Source organism: Macrosteles quadrilineatus, unplaced genomic scaffold (assembly GCF_028750875.1).
Source record: "Macrosteles quadrilineatus isolate MER2022 unplaced genomic scaffold, UCM_ALF_1.0 Scaffold_4__1_contigs__length_99947679, whole genome shotgun sequence".
NCBI classification, from domain to species: Eukaryota; Metazoa; Arthropoda; class Insecta; order Hemiptera; family Cicadellidae; genus Macrosteles; species Macrosteles quadrilineatus.
In genome coordinates this window covers 37,749,877-37,772,400 of record NW_026542597.1, presented here as the reverse complement: position 1 = coordinate 37,772,400, position 22,524 = coordinate 37,749,877, and the positions used below count along the sequence as shown (strand labels likewise).

The 22,524-nt window shown below is 37.6% G+C and overlaps 2 protein-coding genes across 6 annotated transcripts in view; one reads left to right on the top strand and one right to left on the bottom strand.

Annotated features, from left to right (window-relative positions):
* LOC128993476 (ecdysone-induced protein 74EF) overlaps positions 1-22,524 on the top strand; it is a 372,841-nt gene that overhangs the window by 134,264 nt on the left and 216,053 nt on the right. The gene's annotated exons all lie outside the window — the stretch shown is intronic.
* Positions 1-22,524, bottom strand: part of LOC128993478 (U7 snRNA-associated Sm-like protein LSm11) — a 45,089-nt gene that overhangs the window by 5,950 nt on the left and 16,615 nt on the right. The window contains exons 3-4 of the mRNA XM_054417397.1: positions 7,764-7,879; positions 7,539-7,677 (exon numbers count right to left, since the gene is read on the bottom strand). Coding sequence (XP_054273372.1) covers positions 7,539-7,677; positions 7,764-7,879 — 255 coding nt within the window. The remainder of the gene's footprint in view (positions 1-7,538; positions 7,678-7,763; positions 7,880-22,524) is intronic.

The following is a 22,524-nucleotide window of genomic DNA, read 5'->3' as shown; positions in this document are numbered from 1 at the left end:
GCAGCTTAATATCAACAATTTCTCACCACTTTGTGCTCTTTTTTCGTGGCCTTTGTTTGTGTGGAGAAATAATGTTTCTACTGTAAGAACATTGGGAATTCCGGGGTTTGCTTACATTTGGTTATGACATGTTAATAAGTAGGCCTATTGCAATTGTTACATAGGTCACTTTGGCTAGGTAAACGACAGGTAACATGCTTTTCAAATAACAGGTCGTCGCTTCGATCCTGAGATAGGTCTAGAAGATTTATAATAGTTTGAGACTCAATCAAGACAGTATTGATCAAGTGTAGGCGAGGGCTTAGTATTTATGATCTTGTTAAATAACTTATACCGATTTTAGTCAGTCAAAAAGCTCACAATGAACTCTATTCCACACTCGCCTCTTATTAATATTCACATAACAATACACATCCTGCGAGCATCACAGTCTTATAGTAAAGTATTTAAACTAGGTACTGCAATAAGCAAGAACCCGTTTTTCCTAAATAAAATCAATCTGCTCTCTGCTGTAACTTTTATGGAAAAATAATACCAGGATACTTGATTTACAATGGAAACAATGACAATCTTAGCTATTAGAACCATACAATCATTACTGTACAAATGTGCAAACAATCGGAATACCACATGGAGGATTTAACATTTAATTCAAAGATCAAACATGGAAAAAAGTATTTTCATAAATAAGTTCTTCCTCACCAAGGAATTTTGTCAAAGTACAAGTGTGAGTAATTAGTACAAACAGAAACACAGATGCATGAAACGTTTTCTGTCTAGTACCGCTGCGATGCAATACCATATCGCATGACTTAACACAGATGTCCTTGAGAAGCATTATGCTGTTTGAAGAGAATTCCATTTCTCGCCTACTGCCTTTTGCTACTGAATGTCACTAACAACTGTATGCTTCGTTGGTAATTGGCCCGACATTGCTACAAACTGATAAAATCGCGGAGAAGAGTTACAATACCCTAGTGTAATACATCTGTCACCATTATGGGATTCTGTGATGTATATTGAAATGCTATACAGTTGGGGTGGATTAGAAAAGATTATAATAACCATCATAATAAGACACAAAGTCGTTGAAACCATGTCGGAGCCAAGGCATCGAAATCGTAAAAATTTTTGAAATGTTCAAGTACTAGAAAACTGGGAATCGGGAAGGTTACAGAATTTCCAGAGTTTACCCAAGAGCATATGTTTATACTGTGTCAAAGATTTCCACCATGCAGCTTTTTTGTTAATCTCATGTTTTCGGAGTTGTGCTTGGGTCATATATTTGTACTACTCATTGGAACTATGCTAAACTCAAAATCTTTTCTAAGTCGTGCAGATAACGAATTTATACTTTTAGAAAATGTGCTATAGCCTCTCTAAGTCTATTTCAAGTTTCGGAACTATGGAAGAACGTATTGGGTTTTCAAATATCTGTTTCTTCTACACTATAGCACTCTAGCGCTTGACTAGTCTCAAATTGAAAGTTTCGCAACATGTGTGCCCTTTTCTTAGATCTAAAGTTTTCGGAGTTGTACGGCCTCGCCATTTCCCTGGTCTGAGCCGTGACCTTGGTTCTGCGACCTCCACAGCCACGACGAGGCTTACTGACGGCCTCGGAGGAACTATTGTCGCATATCACTAGAGTATATTGCTTGTCACCCAACACACAGCACGGTGATAACATATGACTCATACGGGAACCAAGGAGATGCAGTCTAGGGTACGGTAATGGTGTTACGAGGAAAAGAGGATGGGAAAACGTGGAAAAGTAGATTCTCAGTCATGTATAAACTTTTGTTGACAGTAAGGTTTTACTGGCTGAAGAGATTTAGGCCAGTTTTAAGAAATCTATGCGAGAGAAGATATATTGATATACTGTAATAAATACTTGATAGGGTGAATTTCGAAATTATATTTTACTATTTCGTGACTCGTCCTTCTCTTGCAAGTAATAATGAATTTTTATTGTTTTCAATTAGCTAATTATTACGTAACAAGAAGTCTGATTCGTCACAAGTCCAAGAAAGATGGTAGTTTTTAGCATGAAAATGAAGGAAGAGAGGCTAGTGTTTAGCAAGGAGATTGCGGTGGTCGATTTCATTCTTCATTAAGTTCTTCGTCAGCTTAAAATGTTGTGCCTTTGGAACGTGGAGATCTCAATAAATGAATTCTTCATGAAACGTTGATTCAGAAAAAATCAACACCAGTTGCGGGATTCTACTCCAACATAATTATTTCTAACCTGCAAAAAGTTACGAATTCACTTTTTTGAAGATTTAAGGTCAAATCGAATCTTAGTACCTATACGCTAAATCATTTTCTCTTCGGTTAACAATGAATGGATCAAGCTAAACAAGATTTAGTGACTCAGCCACACTGTCTACACAATTCGTCTGTAGCGCTGTGTGTGTGCGCGCGTGTGCGTGGTAGACCTTGGTGTCAAGTGCAGCGCATGTGCGTGTGCGTGTTTGAGTCTGAGGAATGAATCAACCCGACGACCTTGACACACTCATATGACCTTGGAACAGCTGTCTTGACACTGGCATCCTCAGTTCCTCACACGTCTCCTTCCTCCTACAAGACAGTGCAAGGTCGGCCTCTCAGGAGGTGTTGGGGTAGTGAAGATCCTCTCAGCTGGGCAGTGAAGAGATGGAAAAATTAGGAAATGTTTTGAACTGGGTCGACTATAAAGAATTGACTTTGACTCTGGATTCACTACTTTGATTTAGACATATTGAAAAATTCCACTTTAAGGGTAAAAATTATTTGCTAATTCGACTATCGACAGAATGTGCTGCTGAAATATAACGCTTTCTCCCCGAATGTTCACTACTTTAGAAGGGCAAAATTTGTGATGTACCTTTTATCTACCCATCAAATATCGTACTCGTAGTAATAAAAAACCCACAAAATATACGTATAAATAGGAATGATGCACCGCAACCTATAACATGCACCATTTTTGCATAATGGACGGTAAGAAATCGTGTCCCTTCTCGACCCTAACGGAGAAAATAAATGATTAATGACTCATGAGGAGAGGGCCCACAATCTAAATAAAATGACGCTTACGATTTTAGATGACCATTTTTTGTTGGCGAGTTGGTCTTAGGCATGATCAATGCACGAGCTGTTACATCGTCAAACCAGAACGTAATCCTTTGATTAAGAGTCGTCGCGTGCTACAGAGCGATCCGATTTCGCACGCGCCTCAGTCCCGCGTCGCGGAGAAATCCGCGGGAATCGGAGACAAACAGCTGTAATTAGCAGCCTTGAGATTTTCCGGCGGTAGGCAGCGAAAGTGTTCACTTTTTCCTTTCACTTTCCTTTGGTAATGGTAATGGTAGACCGGAACAGTGCACTTCCCCGTGGAAATCGCAGCGTTGCATCCGACCGTTCACCGATCTGACCGTGCAACCGCCTCGATTCGCTTGCCGTCGGTTATTTGGCGGTTTGTTTCAAAGTCCAATAAGAGACCCTTGAGCTTTCTTATTCAGTTGTACCTACGTCTGTGATTAGCAGTTTTGTGGTTTGTACCGTGAACACGAATCTACAAAAAAAAACAGTTTTACTGTAACCAACAACGTTGAATTGAAAAATTACCAAACTTTTTACTTATTAAGGGTGATAAAACCAAAGAGTTAAGTACACCGTGTAGAATAACCTAAACACATTTGTAAGAATATAATTTGATCGTCTCAGTTAAAACTAACTTAGCCAGACATGGCACAGTGTCTCATTAAGATGACAAAATCTACTTGCAATATCAAAAGGCATGTAGTTTTGAGTTCAACAAACCCACTTGAACGGACCCCTCATAGAGTACAATGCCATCAAAAACGTATAATATTTTCTCTCTCTAGTTTTGAAATATCACCACTGGGTTTGCCTTATGAAATATCAGAAAAAGTAAAATTATGTACACGGTTCGTCCAAATATCTTCCTAGATTTCACACAAAGCAATAAGTCTGCACTGCATGAAATCTCAAATCACAAGCCGTTGTTATACAGTGTAAAATCTCGCACGTGTTTACAGTTTGTGTCAAAATAAAGAAAGGACCTGACCTTGCAGTTGTCTAAAGACTGACCCGCGTGGGCCGCTATCACGGGATCACTCAATCATCCAAGTCTGAACATTACATAACCTGTTGTTGGATGAAGCAGGGTCAGATAGCATGACCAAGGTGACGATTAGCTGTTGCATGTGGTGTAAACTGCAAGACTTCAAGTCAAAAATATTCTAAAAGAAAAACTCTAAATGCGAAACATTCTTGCATTCTTCAGTTTCTTGTTCTTTCGTTGTTAAAGATGTGAATTGGTTTGAACGTTGGAATCCCATAAAATCTCAAAGCTGCAAACTTGTTGCTGATAGCAGGATATAGCAACCTAAATATTGATTTAATAGTTGGGTCCATAAACAATAAACATATCTAAACTAAAAATTTTCTTGTAGCGTAGAAAGATAATTTGGCGACAAACGGCAGTCTTTTACTGTGTAATCTTCATATTTGGAAGATGCCTTATGCTGAAGTACTGTATAAAACGGCAAATTTAATCGTTTAATATAAACTGTAGTACATAACGTTAACAATAGTTTTTGGAGTGCGTTGTAAACAAGTCCAAGTCATGCTATAACATTCTGTGGATGAATGGTAATCGTTAATTTGCTTAATCCAAACGAAAGAGGGTTGAATTGTAAATCAAATTGAAATGGTTAAGGATGGGTATCGAGGAAAGAATAAGTCATGGGACACTCAGGCTCAATAGGCCTACATTTGAAAAAGATTCATTCATATATTACATTGTAAGATTGTTGATCATCATAGAGCCACGATATAACATTAAAAAAATGCCAAGCGAACCATAATCTTCTGAATTAAAACGTTAGTCCTAGAAAATATTTGTTGATCAGTGAATTTCTTAATATTTCAGACTGCAAAAGCCTAAAATTTGTACTATAATAAATTATAGCACAAGCTATGTAATAATATTCATCTATATATTTATATCATGTCTTTCTGTGTAAAACGCAGAACAATTGAACTAATTGAATTGTATGCAAAACCACTTGAACGGCATCCAACTGCACATTAAGATAAGATCTCCCTCCTTCTGGATGTGGGTCTCGACCCGGTTCGATAATGATTATTTCAAGGACGCCAGTATCAGTAGCTCTGGGCGGAAGTGTCATGCAACTGGGAGAATGCAGCTGACGCTTATCATCTGTGATAACACATATTGCAGCGGCTCGGTGCAATATCAAATCTGCACTCCTGAACAGTCGATGCTGCATCAAAATGGCAGGTAGTTATGAATCAGTCAACTGCTTTTAAGGTTGAGGAAGACCAAATTCGCAGGACAACCCTAGTGAGCTAATTTATAATTGAAATAAAGATGACTTATTAATGCGGAAGAGGATCATACTGTAGTAACATCTACAGTCACAATCATTTCACGTATATTTCTTGTGGAAACTCTGTTGTTATTATCAAAGTGAAAGACCTCATGCTTGTGATTCGATGGCCATAATGTTGGTAATTGATATCTCACTGTGGAATATCGTAAAAGAACAATTCAAGTGGTGCCATGCTCTAAATAGATCGTTCCCTCTGCAAAGGCAAACCTGTAATTTCATTAAAGTCATTGAGTTCGTTGTTATCCTAATGTTACTTGTGATGATGAAAGAATTTCTTCTGTAGAAACGACCTTATTAATCTCATGATATTATTTATTCCAACAAAAACCTATATAGTTTTACAAATTGAAACATCAGAAAGATTTATGGAAATTTATTATTGATACAATGATTGATTTTCTAAAGTTTTAAAGACCAAAGAGACCATCCAAAGGAGCACTTGTTGGGTGGCATTTTTTAAAATCCTACGGCCTTTGAAATAATCTCAAAATAATCAAATGATCCGATAAAACGTCTCAAGAAGTGTCATGATGTTAAAAAAAGTCTTTTCTTCCCCTCTGGCAAACGTAAACATTGTCAAAGTCATCTCTTACGTTTTAATCCTAATATGACTTTTGATGGTGATTGGGCTAATCTTCTAGTCTTCTTTTAAAAGGATCTCAGTGGTGTCATAATACTCAATAATAAAAAAACTACCGCGTCTTGAATAGAATTGAACCACCATCAGAATTAAAGAAAAAAAAGTACATCACAGTACTTAAGTATTAAGTTTACAGTATGTAATATTAATACTGTTTTTAGGTTCTTATCGTTCAAACACATCGAGAGAGCATATTTGTAGGTTTTTGCAACCTAAGCTATATTTAATCTGAGAAGTATCTCACTTACACATTCACAACTGTAACATTTATCACACCAAGACCATAACCTAAACATTCAACAGGACCAGTTGCAGTTGCACTTTCAACGTCCAGTAGAATATTTCACTTTTACCCTTTGAAGTATAATTACCAATCTGAAAAAGTTATGGTGGCGATCAAACTAATATGCTCGATGACGGAAACGTCTCGCGAAGACATCCCTTTCATCCGCGACCGCAACGGCAAATGTCAGGCGACGAGCGACGTCGGAGAATGGCGAGTGGATGTGGATGTAACCAAGAATACTTTCACCTAGAGTTCCTGGGTCATTGACCTTGCTGACGTTATACAACTCAGTTGCTGCGCAGGGGTGTTGTTATTGGCGGGGAAGAGAAGTTTCTAGCGTTCGAGACTGAGAGTAGTACAGGTTAGCGGGAATGAAACTTAATTCTCTGGAAAGGGTTGGTTACACGAGACTTTATGTTGCCATGTTGGGGGAAAAGACAAGCCTCTAGAAGAGTATCGACATTGAGTTGCACATATTACAGGTGGAAAGAGAAGCCTCTAAATGGATTTGAATGTTTGAGAATTTTAGTTGTACGTGTTAGTAATGGTAAAGAGAAGTCTCTAATGGGTTTCGGATATCCGAGTCTTTGAATTGTACAGGTTAGTAGGTTGCAAAGAGAATTTTCTTAGAGGATTTCAGTCTCTTAAACTTTTTAAGTTCTACTGGTTAGTGAACAAAATCTCTAGAAAGGTTTGAGGGTTTAAATTTAAATCAAATAGGCTAGTGCTGGGAAAGAAAAGTCTGTGGGGAGGTTTGTATGTTTAGAATGTTGAGTTGTACGTGTTATTGGTGAGAAAGAAGAGTTTGAGTACCATGTTTGAAACCATGAGTTCTACAGGTTTGTGATGGGAAAGAGATATATCCATAAAGGTTAGCTGAATACGTTAATTGAAAGGCTTTTGACTTGAGGTAGCAAATGATAAAAAAAACTTGTTAATTGGACTTGACCTTAATTAAGACAGACAAACATGACTATGGATGTTTATGAAACAGTCATAAATATCGTTTACCAAACGTTATTGTTTCATTAATAGACTCACATGAACAACAATTTTCTCGTTCCTAAGAAAGACCAATCAAGTGTAAGAAGTTTTTAGGGAATAATAAGACAAGGCTTTCTGGAGAGTCGGGAGGAAATCAGGGAGGAGTTAACATCAATAACGTTTAATAATCCGATGAAGAAATACTCGCCTAAAGCTGGAGTCTTTTGGTGTTTCTTGCGGGTCCAGATCTCGGTGACGTCTTCAAGAGCCATGTTGAAGTGTTTGTCAAAGGCTACAAGATAGCCTAAGCAATAGCCTCGGATTCCGATCATGTTTCGATTATACACCTGAAGACGAATACAATAGTTAGTCTAGGAATCTGACGATACAAATTGCTATAGAAGTTACAGTAAGATTAGTTTTCAACGCCTACCTTGACTCTTATTCTATCGTCCATAAACTTCTGCAGCAACGAGAGTGGACCTCTGACATGTTTCATCCGCGTCAGCACAGTTCTGGCCGGTTTCCTTGGTTTACCAGGTACTGGCTCTAAAACAAAAAGTATCAAAGGCATGCGTTAGGTTTGAGGTTAGAAAATTTACGTCCCTTTTTACCTAAAATATAATTTGACCAGGATCCTTCCCTACCCTAGCGGTGCCAGTTTAATTTTTTATGACACTTTAATGATTGAAGCATTTTTTGCTCTGAAAGCCAAGAGAGAGAGGAGTTGGCTTTCGTTTAGCGCTAATAATTCTTACAATCATTTAGGTAGACTTAGATCCCACAAGAATACATGCAAGATAGTTTAAAATATAATTCCTGGTTCTTACTTAAACTGCAGTCTTTCATAGCTGGCTTTTATGGGTGAGACCTCGAGCTATAGTCACATAATGAACCAATGGATGAAAATACTTAGCCTATTTATTAGGGCGAATTTGGGACCGCATGGTCCTTACTTACAATTAACCTCATTATGGGCGCTTAGAGGAACATAATTAAAGGAATAACTGATGTATTCTGGACTGCAATCGTGTTTAGGCTCTGTTTCTTCAAATGTGATTGAAAACCCGCTAAACAATCTTCATAGAAGTCAAAATGTTTGAAAAACTGACGCAAAGTAAAAATATGGTGAATAGTCCGGACACATACAATCCACATGTTTTTACGGGTTGAAACGGATGAGTCTTCCATAAATTTAAGTCAATACTAAGTACCTTTCAAAGGTAATAATTATAAGGTTAATAATGATTTTGGGATTCACTGTGTCACCCGCTGCATGTTTACCGTATGATTACTGCGTTAAATGATTGGACCCGAAGATACATTAAGACTATCATTTAAGAAAAATGATTTATTTAGCAGCACGATTGTGCCACTAACTTTATCTTTTGGGAGTACTTGACAACTTCTACCAAGGATTTCCCGTCGCATTTCAACATTAGCAGTTCAGTGGCCCCCTGGACGGATCGCTGTGGACGTCGTGTTATGACAGCTGACCACCGCGGCCAGTACAATGTTACGGACACCGACCACAGTGACGGTGTGGTACAGTGATTGAGGTTGAGCCAAACCTACATCTCTGCCAACCAGCGGTCACCCACCTTACACCTGTCATGTTTTGTTTGCTTTTTAAAACGTCTGCCAATAATCCACACCCCACCACTGCTAACATACCGATCAAGATCAACTGATCCTATGATCCAGGGCACTCTTGTCTGAGTGTGCTGGCGTTTTCATTGTCTCCTATAAAGCACAAGACATAATTGTAGACTTGAGTATTTTGACGATACAGAAATCAATGTAGTGTTTTTTTTCGGATTAAATTTGCTAGATTTTCATACAACTCATTCCGTGATGGAGAGAAAATCGGACCAATGTTTTCGTAATCAAAAACATTTACTAGACTATCAACGTAGTCGAAGTAGTTAAAACATATTATGATTGTGATACAAAACTGTAGGTTGTATAAAGGACATTTGCGGAAAATTCAATTACTGAATGGCAAAACATAAGTTTCTCGGAGTATGATCTTCTTCTCCTATAGGGGCATTTAAATAATCGTAGTATTGAACAATAATAGTTAGAGGAAATATACGCAATAACCCTTTCAACTGAAGACAATTTTAAGTTTAGTTACGTTCCTGGCTCACGAAGAGGGCGTTTTGCTGCTTACAATTTTATTTAACTCAACTAACCAAACTAACTTTTTTAACTATTTAAACCAAATAATACGTTATAATTACGAAGATGCCTGGTCCTCGGCTACGAAAGAGTAAAAAACCAACCAAGTAGTACATTAAAAAATCAGAGAGGAATATTTCTCTTTTTTGTATGCACTACATTACTAATTTCTAGCTGATAGTTTAAATGATAGTCAACTACGTTAACGTTTAGGCCCGGTTCACACGAACGACAAACCTAGCAGACTGGGCTTGGACTAGGTAAGCACTAGGTAAGCACGACTGGGTAGCGGACCACAGGATCAAATGGAGCTGTTCACACGAGCCTAGGACGCAGACTAGCTAGTCGTGTTCGAGCTTGATGTCCCAAAACCTAGTCGGGCCCCGCTTCCCAGTCCGTCGTGGCAACTTCCCAGTCGCCCAGTCGAACTGCGTAGCAGTACATGTAGCCTTATGGGAGCGTTCACACGAGCGATCGGGTAGTCGAGCTGCAGCTCGCATTCTTACCTTTGTTCTCATTGTGCACCAGTGATGGAACCGAGTGGTTTTGATATCTATATTTTCACCTAGTCCGTAGACATGTCGCTCGTGTGAACCGGTGTGATCCTGTGGTCCGCTACCCAGTCGTGCTTACCTAGTCCAAACCTAGTCTGCTAGGTATGTCGTTCGTGTGAACCGGGCCTTAGTTAGGAAAAATCTTTGCTGTAGGTGTAACCTGCTAGGAAAGAATAAGGAAACATACAGCTGAAGGTTAACTCTAAGTTTGGGTTTTTGGAAGCTCCGAGTTCCAGATTAAACTCCAAGTTGTGTCAGTTTGGAGATGTTCCAACGATTATTTCAACTATTTTGGGATAGAGGGAGCAAAGCCATGACCATAGCGCATCTTAAAGGTATTTAAGTTACAGATATTTCAAAATGCGGTTTACTTCAAAAGGTATTACAAATCACTATACATTGATTAATTCTTCTCTGTTTTCCAACCGAGAGTAAAACCTTGAATGTAAAATGTACCATAAAATGAGATAAAAATGTTTGGTTAAACGGGATTAAAAAGTTTAATGAGATAAGGATTCAAATTTCATAAACTAAAAATAGTACTTCCAGATTTTGCAGTAGAATGAAAAGTTGCTTTAAGGTATTTAAGGCAATACTTGAGATTTGACAAGGCGAGGAGGCTGTTTGCAGTATCCAAAGTCAACGCTTCGGATTAACTATTGGATAAAAAGTCTACTTGCAATATCAAAACCACAGATTCGGATTGTTAAATAGGACGAGAAGTCCACATGCAGTATCATATGGTCAATTCTTCATAAGTCTACTATCCAAAATTCAATACAGTACTTCAAAATTTCAATATTCAAAAGTGTCTGATTTAATCAGTGTAAATGAATTAACAAATTAAAACTCTATAATTCTTCTCAAATATTCCCAACTCAGTACGTTTCTATTTCAGACCAGATATTCAGAGTCAGACTTTTGCTGCGTGAGTGTGGGCGCGTGGGCGCTCGTCGCCTCGACCTAGACATATGGTTTATGGTCGCGTATTTAGGTGCTGCAGGACCGAAATAAGATTAAGGTCAGGAGGTTTAGCTGTTGATCTTCGGCCAAAGGTCTGTGCAGCGCATCAGCTGACAAAACACTCACAAACAAAACAAACTGTGGGAACTGGGGCGCCTTATAGAGACAATTGCAAGGTTCGGGGATGCAGAACAGTCTTGGCATCGAGCCTGTGGTCCATGAGACCGCAGTTTGTGAATTGTATCAAAGTATCTTCGTAATTCATTTTATTGCTCAGATTGGTATAGAACACGCTATTTTTCTATCATATAACACCATTGTATTTTCTCTTTTGTGTGTGTTTGATGCAGAACTTAATCGTGTATCATAAGAATTTAATGTGCCAAGTTTAATTTATTTTTTTAGATGTTGTCTTCCGGATTAGTTAACAATTACTACTCTAGAGGTTAACTTTGTTGCCAATTACCTACAAACTCTATACATATTATGTTGTCAACAATCAGCCGAACAACTTCTCAGCCGAAAGTGACGCAACAACCAATTTCCTTTTCCATTTCCACTGGTGAATCGCTGTGACGAAAAATGACCTTAAATAGCCCGCGACCGAGTCTGTTATTACGGCAGCCAACTGTCCGTGCCGTGCAGAGGCGAAAGTCTAGTGAAAGTTCGCTCACTCTCTCCCTCTCGCCACTTTCTGCTCCCCTCTCTGTTGCGCAACAAGTTACAGACGTTGTGCAACACGTTGTTGTTATGAAAATTGAAAATGCGGTTTGGCGAATCCACGGGTTAGGGCGGGTGCGAGATTTTCGATGGGATTGTTTGTGGTACTAGTCAAATCTCCTAGAGTTTTAAGATGATCTGTAAGGATTGATCAATTATATTAGACAACGGCTTGAATATTATTTTTGTTATGATTGTCAAGTTGCTAAAGTATATCACTTGCGTCTGTTTTAAGAAAATCTGTAGGGTTTTAAGAATTGCACCACTCTAACGGTTTGAATATTGTTTGTTGTGCTTGTCAAGCCTGCTAGAGTTTATTATTTGCGTCTGATTGAAGAGAATCTGTAGGGTTTGAAGAATTGCATCACTCTAACGGTTTGAATATTGTTTGTTGTGCTTGTCAAGCCTGCTAGAGTTTATCATTTGCGTCTGATTGAAGAGAATCTGCAGGGTTTGAAGAATTGTATCGCTCAAACGGTTTGAATATTGTTTGTTGTGCTTGTCAAGCCTGCTAGAGTTTATCATTTGCGTCTGATTGAAGAGAATCTGCAGGGTTTGAAGAATTGTATCGCTCAAACGGTTTGAATATTGTTTGTTGTGCTTGTCAAGCCTGCTAGAGACAATTGCATCTGATTGAAGAGAATCTGCAGGGTCTGAAGAATTGTATCACTCCAACGGTTTGAATATTGTTTGTTGTGCTTGTCAAGCCTGCTAGAGTTTATCATTTGCGTCTGATTGAAGAGAATCTGCAGGGTTTGAAGAATTGTATCGCTCAAACGGTTTGAATATTGTTTGTTGTGCTTGTCAAGCCTGCTAGAGACAATTGCATCTGATTGAAGAGAATCTGCAGGGTCTGAAGAATTGTATCACTCCAACGGTTTGAATATTGTTTGTTGTGCTTGTCAAGCCTGCTAGAGTTTATCATTTGCGTCTGATTGAAGAGAATCTGCAGGGTTTGAAGAATTGTATCGCTCAAACGGTTTGAATATTGTTTGCCGTGCTTGTCAAGCCTGCTCGAGTTTATCATTTGCGTCTGATTGAAGAGAATCTGCAGGGTTTGAAGAATTGTATCGCTCAAACGGTTTGAATATTGTTTGTTGTGCTTGTCAAGCCTGCTAGAGACAATTGCATCTGATTGAAGAGAATCTGCAGGGTCTGAAGAATTGTATTACTCCAACGGTTTGAATATTGTTTGTTGTGCTTGTCAAACCTGCTAGAGTTTATCATTTGCGTCTGATTGAAGAGAATCTGCAGGGTTTGAAGAATTGTATCGCTCAAACGGTTTGAATATTGTTTGCCGTGCTTGTCAAGTCTGCTAGAATCTATCCTTGTGTCTATTTTACGAGAAAGTGTAGGGTTTGAAGAATTATATTACCAACGGTTTTAATAAGTTTAAATGTATATTAGATTCGAATATTAAAATATCTCAGTTATCAAAATCGTCTATGTCAGTTAATTAATATTTAGGAATTTACCGATGGTCCTTAGATGGTTGTAGTCAAAATTGAAATAAGTTTTTTGAGTTTGAAATAGATTTTCTCCTAGATTGTATATAGTGTTTTCCTTGCTATTTTTTGTATTTAATTTTAATTTTTTATTATTAAGTTTGAATAAACATTAGTTTGAATAGGTTTGTGGAAATATCTCAGTTAACAGTTTCTGCCTCTGATAAATAGTTCAAATCATCTTAGTACTATAAATCCAAAACTTTTTTGCAGGAAAAGATTCTTGTCAAGATTTATTGCTTAAGGTTTATCTGCGTCGTTGATATAACGTTTTACATAGGGCTTGGATGACAACTTGGTTGTGTCGTACAGTTTATAAGTTTTTAAGATTATCCACGCCAACTCACTAATTTACTTGCTAAGACTAATCTAATTAACTAGCGTGAGTGTGAGTTTCCAAGAAACAATAAACAATGACCAAAACAAAAATAACAAAATAAGCAAGCCTAGAATAGTCAATAGTCAGAAGATACGTGGAATCGTGTTGCAATTTCAACTTTTCACACCTAATCCAGTGGTATGATAAACATCTATAAGATCTTGATAAACCGTATCTAAGATGTAATCCTCTTTAATAGGTTTATCTCGATAGATCTATTTATGGACTGAGTTTGAAAACATCACAGCTAATCATTGGGTGATCGATTCGCCAAACTAGTAACTAGATCTTTTAGAGATCATAGATTTGTCAAAAATGCAACTCTCATACAAGTCAATACAGAGTATTGGACACATTTTCAAGAAACTAATATTGCTGGGTAAATCACAACGAAACGTAACCGGGTGCAGATTAAGGCTAGTTAAAGAAATGTACAACGTATTTAATTAAACCAGTTTATTTATTTGAATGACGCACAATAGCTGAATTCTCACTTAATTACTTTGGCAATGCAATATTTATGCCTTTGGATTTTTGTATGAACCTATGTCTTCTTTAGAAAACAAGTATTCATTAGATTAATTTATGAACCATTATCTTGTATTTACTGAAAACAGCATACGATTCCAAGATTTGACTCTTGACCATATAAATCGGATAACAAAGGCACGATACTCTGAGCATTTGGGATTTTAAACAAGACATACATAAATACACTAAAACCTGTAGAAAGACTGCAAGTAGAGAGGTATGTTATCCTTCCATTGAGTTAGATTACATAGCACCCTGGAGTGTTCCGGTGCTGCCAACGTGATTACACGTACATAGCTAAATATCTCAGGTAGGCACGAACTGTACCATGCAGCCATGCGCTCGCACTGAGGTCAACGGCTCACGTTTACAACTCTAGACGCCAGGTGGGCTCGGCAACTCTACACACAACTCTGCAGCAACTCGTCAATGATCCTTGTTTCCGCATGCTCTTCTCGACAGATTTTATCACCACTTAGCGCCCGCCTGTTTACAAGATCAAACGCAACTGTTTCGTCACTCGGCAAGTCTGAGCTTGCACGAACATGTTCGCCACGTGCCGTGTGTTTCGCCGACCGCTGAGTGTAGTTTTGACGTGTGTATGGTATGGTTTCGTTTTAATATCGCAGTACGTCATTGTAGTGTTTACAATATAGGATTTGTTACATCAAGAGGAGGTCTGGTGGCCTTTGCGACTTCTATTGAGTCCAAAGGCTATCTGAACCAGAGAACACAGAATTCTGTGCTCTCTGATCTGAACAATTTCTCAATTTAAACGTGTGAGAATTTAAACCATGTAGACTATTAGCAAGTAATTTCATTGTGAAAGTTTAGCCAAGTTTATGTGTGAATAAACGTAGTAAGTTATTGATTTCGGCTATGCTCAACTTGTTGACCAAGTCAATTCAAACAAAACTACTTACTGTAAACTATAGCATATTAGGTTGGATCAATCATAAAAGTAGGTTTACTGTTATAAATTTTTTTTTTATGCAGCTTTTATAAATGCTTGAGGTTATACATGCTTTTTAGTAATATTTTAAAGCATAAATTCACAAGTAGGCATACTGGTTCGGAAATTGCACGAATGTTTTCGTGCAGATTTAACTAAGTTAACTTAAGCCAACTGTTAAGAAAATGTTCTTATTAAAAATATATTGCAGTATTGTGTTGCTTTATGGTCGATCTAATTAATAATTGTTATTTTTTGTTTCCAGGTAAACAATTTTTTGATACAAAGGCGCTCAGTGAGTAAACAACGAGTAAACATTGCAGTAAGTATTAATTAGGTTAGTTAAATTATGTTTACTAGACAATTTCCAAGTCACGACAAAACAATAGTTGGTCAACATCTTCTTAAAATTGCCTTTGCCCACACTCAGTGTGTGGAAGATTTTTGATACCTCATTAGGGACAGAAGAGAAGACACAGTAATGATGAAGGGTTAAAGACAAAATTGCAACAAATTTTAGACAAAGATGAGACGATAGCGAAAGCCGTAATAATTTCAGCTAAACAATTAGTATTACATCAGTTCCTAAACAAAGAACACAGTAATACTGAAGTATTAATATCGTCGAATTTTGTAAAAGATTGACCACAACTTATTGATGGTAAGAGCTCAAGTAATTTACCGTTTAACCTTAAAAGTAAGTAATCAAAATAAGAAAATAAATATTTTATTTTTAATGATTTATTTAAATTCAATGATAATGAATTACGTACATAAGTCCATACGACTAGAGCGTTGTCAAACAAGAAAAACACATACGCTTCAGATCTCATAAATGAACGTGCACTCCCAGAATCGAATATTTTGTAACGACTTTTTGTACCACTACTTAAACAAAACGTTGAACCCGTTTTCTTTGTCACACAGTTACTTAATTCAGCTCATTTCGTTCCACTAATAATAGCCATTATTCCTACTTCCCTAGACATTATGTGGTAGACCATTAACTGCTAATTGCTGAGACTGCAGCTATGCAGTTTCGTTTTACATAACGCCATCGGGTAGGTAAAGGTAATTGCAAAGTTTCACTAATGAAGAAATACCAACATTAAGAAAAAGATCCATTGGGATGTATACTTTAAGCATGTATCTCTAAATTGAAAGTAGAGATAAATCGACTGGTTACGTGATATTATTCGCTTCATATAATAAAGAAGACCCTTTTGTAAGGCTGAACCTTTTGGTGAGGTGGGCGAGGGGGAGGTATTCATGTCTAGTAGCTTGGGCGTTGTGAAATATATAGAGGGTGGGTGAAAATTTAACCATTTGAGATATTTTAAATTGGTTTGCGGGGCGGCAACCTTCTTCGACATGAGAGGCTACAATAATGATGGTTAATTTTGTAAATATTGTCCTTAGGGGTAGTGGAGGTAGGGGGTTGCTCAAAATTTTGAAATGGGAAGTATAGTAGAATTTGGTATCTTTTTACAGGTCTTCACGATATTGAACAATTTCCCATGTAAAAAATAAGCTTATCTCGCAGGTGGTACGGTAAGAAATAGACCCGGAACAAAATAACTTTTTAATTTTGTTGTCCCCTTGCCAAAAACACCAATTGTTCAAATTTATTTAATTTTTGTATTTTTGTGTGCGGGTGTGTTGGCTGTGGATACGATAACTCGAGTAATTTCTGTTAGATTTTGATGAAAGTTGGCATTAATGTATAGACTATATATTTGGATGAGTTCGCGAGCCGGCAAGATCCGGCTAATGGAAACCGAGAGCGTTTAAATTGTTTTCCAAAGTTGGATTTATTTCAAATAAGGATATACTCAGCCATAGTGGAGAGCTACAAAAACAAATATTGTTGTACATTGAAGCGTTGTTGTACGGTAATTACAGTACGAAGAAAATATAAACAATTCAATTTAAACTTCTTGTATTAGAAACAGTAAACGGAGATACGGTATTTTGCTTATTTATGGTTATATTTTCATCAAATTTGGCAAATTCTTTTATTTTATACAATTTTCCTTTCCTGTAGCAACAAACTAAGTACTCGTTAAACCTAAACGAAAGGCTCCTTCGGCTTATCACTTGACAACATGTCATAACTGATGGAATGGTGGTCTATAGTGACGTGCAGAGAGTGTACCGAGGCCATCAACCTCGTACAGTCAGGTCCAGTACGAGAGTCCTCCACCTGTCTGTCAGGGCCTCGCCACTTTCACTGACGATGAGGAGGTTGACGAATAGGAAGTAGAACCGCGACTGTAGCCTGCAACAATATTCCCTTCCAGCCATGCAGTCTGGAGAGTGTAGCTGTAGGAACGCCTTATGGCAAGATATCCATCCCAAGCCAAAGGGAGTTCATAGGAGGCTTAAGCCGCGTTTACACCGGAGTTTCAAACAAAAAGTTGCAAACTTTTATTGCAAACTGCAGTTGCAAACAGTAGTTTCAAATAAATGTTTGCAATTTTTATTTAATGATTTGTTTCCATGTTTCATGAAATTGTTTGAAATAATTTTGACCTTGATTATGACTTGCCTCGTTCTGGTTCCTTGGATCAGTCCTTCTGAGGATGTTATTTTAGCCGCGGCGGCGTGTGTCGTGTTGTCAAAGCAACGTAGGCCGAGACGATGCTGGGTGAACATCGGTGATTGTATAAATCATCAAATTAAAATTATTTTTAATTTTTAAAGATTACAAGGACTTAATTATAACCCTTTTAATTCACATGAGACGTTATTGTTATATTTAAATTAGACGACCTTGTCATTTGAGATTAGTGTTAATTCATTGATAGTCAAACAGCATTTTTCCGAATAATTTAACACTGAGTCGAGACACAGGGTCGCAGTGATCACGTGAGAGAGAGTGGATGTGGTAGCGTAGGGGATGGCGGAGAAATGTTTCTGTTTCGTGTTTCAACGGCTCATAGTGACCGAAACTAGTGTTGCAAACAAAGAGTTTGCAACTCCCTTTGATCTTTACCGACTTCAAGTGGAAACAAAAATTTCTGTTGCAAACACTGAAAAACTGTTTGCAACAGCGAAATGTTTCGTCTAAAAATGTGCGTTTTTAAAAATGTTTGCAATTTCTGTTTGCAACTCGTGTTTCAAACTCCGGTGTAAACGCGGCTTTTGCTATACTCTCCGGATTTGTTGAGGTTTTTATTTATGATCGTACTCCCAAAATGTATAATCGAATCTATAACTAGATAGTTTCATCCGTTTCATCAACCTAGGTAAATTGTTCTAAAATTGATACTACATATGTACATAGTACGATGTATATGGTAAGAGTTGACCCACTTCTTGAGTATTATATGTGTGCTGCTAAAACTGAGATAGACCCCTCCCCTCCAAAAAATAACCTCTACAAAATTCAGCTAGAGATGATCCGATATAACTATGAACAAGAGATTTGTTTAAGTGTTCGTTATTTTTTAGTCTATGTACTCTTCTAAATAAGTAAAGCTATGTTTGACGTTTAGTTCTATTCTATTCCCTGGGCACGGAAATGTTGGGCCGTTTACCAACGTTATTTCTTTACCCGCGGGCGAATTAACTGCTGATGAAAACAGATAAAATAGAATATTTTGTGAAACTGCATTGGCAATACTGTTTTTACGTATTACCGTAGTTCTAAAATAATACAGTTAAACATTTTTAGGATTATATTTATAACCTGTTGAACCGCACACGCAGGTAAAGCTTTTATTCGATTAAATGATAAATTAGAAACTAAACGAGGAATTATTAAAACGGACAAGACGACTGACAACAATAGTGCGGGCCAGAAAATAAAACATTGTTGCCGGAAGTGGGCTGCATCAACACAAGGCTGTACAACAATGCTGGTAGGCAGTGCTGCTACCTAGCGGACAACTCTGTGACTAACTGAATAGTGGAGCTGCGCAGAACTTTGCGGACGCGGAAGAATCTAGATTGTTCTCAATAATGGTACAGTAGATAGTAAGTCTACAAGGTAGCTGAATTACCAGGGCTGGGACCCACAGCTGACCATAAGTATATGCTCCATCAAGGGGCAGGAGCTTCATATAATAAGAGGAGCTCAAGAAGAAGTAGTAGGCCTACGAGACGCCACAGTCAACAACCTACATTTACAAAAATTACAATTCGCACGTATATACGATTAATGTTAACTCATCATTAATTTATATTGTCAATTTAGTAGGCTAGGTCAATAATGTTATTTTTAACTTTAATCATATTGTCGAACCAACAGGGCAGGGCACATGTTAACCGTGCAGTACTGTTTTGAATAGTGTATCTGCATCCACTTACACTCCAGTGGGGTTTTATACGGGCAATTGCAGTTTTTGGTTAATTACTAGAAAACTACCAAAGATAGACTGTGGGTTTAAATTTAAAAGTTATTTGTTTTCAAGACCTTCAAAATGATTCGCCATTTGATATATGTTGCCACGTAAAAATTTTCATTTGCAAGGGTACCAATAAAAAAATAATAATAAAATCATTAAAAAATATTAGGTTTTTAAAATGTTGACATGTCGCATTAAAGCTGAACGAATACGAAGCACGAGGAATATGAATTTTCAAACAGAACGAAAATAAGTTTAGTGGCTTCCAAAATACAGGGTATTCTGTAAATATCAATATTTTCCATACAAATCGCCGCCATTTTGGAACGGATGAAAAAAGGAGTTCTGTTTTCACTAAATTGTTTGTCTAGTCTAGAGCTTTAAAATTATGCATAACATGACATATGTTTATAATTTGAAAGCTCTGAGATTTGAACCCATTACCCCCAGTTTCTCGAATACCCTGTAAAAGTGATAAAAATATTTTTACGTTGTTCCTTGGGTATGAATTATTGAGGAAAAGTTTGCTTTCATCTCTGTATGTCAAGCCGTTCGTATGAAATCTGTTTAGGACAGCTTAGAAGACTCACCATGTATAGTAATAGTATGCCACTTATCATTATCCAAAGTACAACATAAGGACAGTAATTAGTTATGTTGCAGCTGATTGAGCTATTATGATCAAGTGGAGGGGATGGATTTTCCCCCCTAAAACCGCCTAGAATTTTTGAACGAAGTATAATACTGTTAAAAATGTAATTATTCTAAACGTGTGTAAAGATCAGCTTTTTTCGTGCTAAGAGTTGAATAAATGACATTGATAAAGCAGCCTTCAAATTCTAGTTTTGCGCGCCGCTTCCGTCAACAAAGTTTGTTTACCGATGACCTTTCAGCTTCTTCGACTTCAAACAACTTTTTGTACTCCTGTAAAAGAGCACTCAAGTTTTCCTCCTTTTTACATTGTTTTTTAAGAATTAATTATACGCCTTAAAATGATAAATCAACGTCATTTATGTCCACGAGTTCGTTTAGGTTTAGGTTATTGGATTGATTTATGATTACGATAAGAATCAAGAATTTATTTGACCATTCAACAATTACATGCTATCAGTATCGTTATAAAAAAATACAAAATGTTGTAAAATACATAAATTAATAAATATATGTAGAGCTGTGCTGATATGGAGAGATATGCGTGAAGTACCAAACAACAATATGAGATTTAATATTCTTATAATAAAAGACTACCAATTCAATAAGAATTTTAAACTTAAAATAATATTCTGGTAGTACTGTATTAAAAAAAACAACCATTAAATACATTTATCATATAGATACCATACCATTTAGGAAAATAACACACTGTAAATATGGAAAATCACGACCCAGTTCAACTGCATCGCAAAAAAATTTACAAATCGAACGGATAACGTGTAAATTAAGGGACACTGACCCCGAATCATTCCCTGTCGGTTGTTATCCCATAAATACAAAATGTGTCAACACTGATAATGTTAACATTTTGCCATCTTTGTATGTACAAGTAAAATGGTGTTTTCCATCAATAAACAAAATAAATAAACACGACACCCTGGGGGACACCCGGGCCGTGGAGGTGACTCGATGACGTAGTCGGAAGTGGCGCTGCAGTTCGGCCTTGCGCCGCTAGAGGTCGCCCGGTTCGTTACCGTGTCGTTGTTGACCAACGGTGCCAAGGACCCGGCGACGAGGAAGTGATCTCTAGAGTCTACAGTCTGCCATTCACACTCTCTCCCGCCAATACTCCTTGAAACATTCTCCGGGTCGGGTCAGTACTCACCCACAGCAATTAGCATTCCAAAATGTTTATTTAGGTGACCGACTCAGCTTGATCCAGAAGAGGGATGGAGTTACTGTACATGATATACCAAACAGATTCTGATCACAGGCCGTAGCATATGCCCTCTCCCACAAAAATCGCAGGCCTTCCCTGCCAAACAAAATACTCCTTGCCGTGCGGTTTTCAGTAGTAATGTAGGAACGATAATGTTTATTTTTTTTATTTATAGGCTACCGGCTCAATTTCATCATAAAAGTGCTGAAGTCACATCTACACGACATACAAAATAGATCTTGGTCTCACCGATGTAGCTAAAGCTATGGTTCCACAGGATGCGGAATCTCCGCCATGCGGTGCGTAATGTTTCGCAGCGGAAAATTACGCAGCGAAAAATCTAGAGGGCTGGTTCTACAGACTGCGAAAATAACGTTGCAAAGATTCAGTTCTGTCCAAACTAGCGACGAGTATGGATAGAAAGAGGAAAGCCCTTTTGGCTTTGATGCTATATGATGACATTGATGATGATGTTGTCGATCTTTTATCTTTGTTAGCGTCAAGTCACAGTGATCGAAGTGACATATTTAAGAATCGAGACAGTGAAGGGGCCTATTTTTGCTATTTATTTAACAAAACTTAAGGGGTTTCAATCACGAGATCCCGTTTAACACTCTTGATACCCAAACATCTCAGGATAATTGTTCGTCAGGTCTACCATTTCGACAGTTTATATTAAATGTATTATAATAATTTATTTTAACAGTAAGTTAGTTGAAAATCGGTGTTGCGATTATAGGTGTTACTTTATAATCGTTCATCCATAACTCTTTTTACAGTACAAGACATAATGAAACTGCACGGTCACAATATTTGATGACTCTTCTCCGCTGGCGGAATCCGCACTGCTACTGCTCTCAGACCAGTATGATTTCTCCGCCATGCGGAACGGAAATTTCGGGATGCGGAATCGCAAGTCAGTGGAACCGCATACATGGGAACTCCATTAAACCAGTGTCGTTTTAATTCCGCAGCGGAAAAAATCGCACCGCACGGCGGAGATTCCGCATCCTGTGGAACCAGGCCTTTAGACCTTTCGGCAAACAATTACTGGGTTATCATTATGAATGTACAGGGTGGTAAAAAAGTCCCTGGACAGTTAAATATTTTAAAAAATAATGCAGATAGAGCTACAATACTTGGTACAAAGTTACAGGGCATAAAACTCTATTTTAACACATATTCAG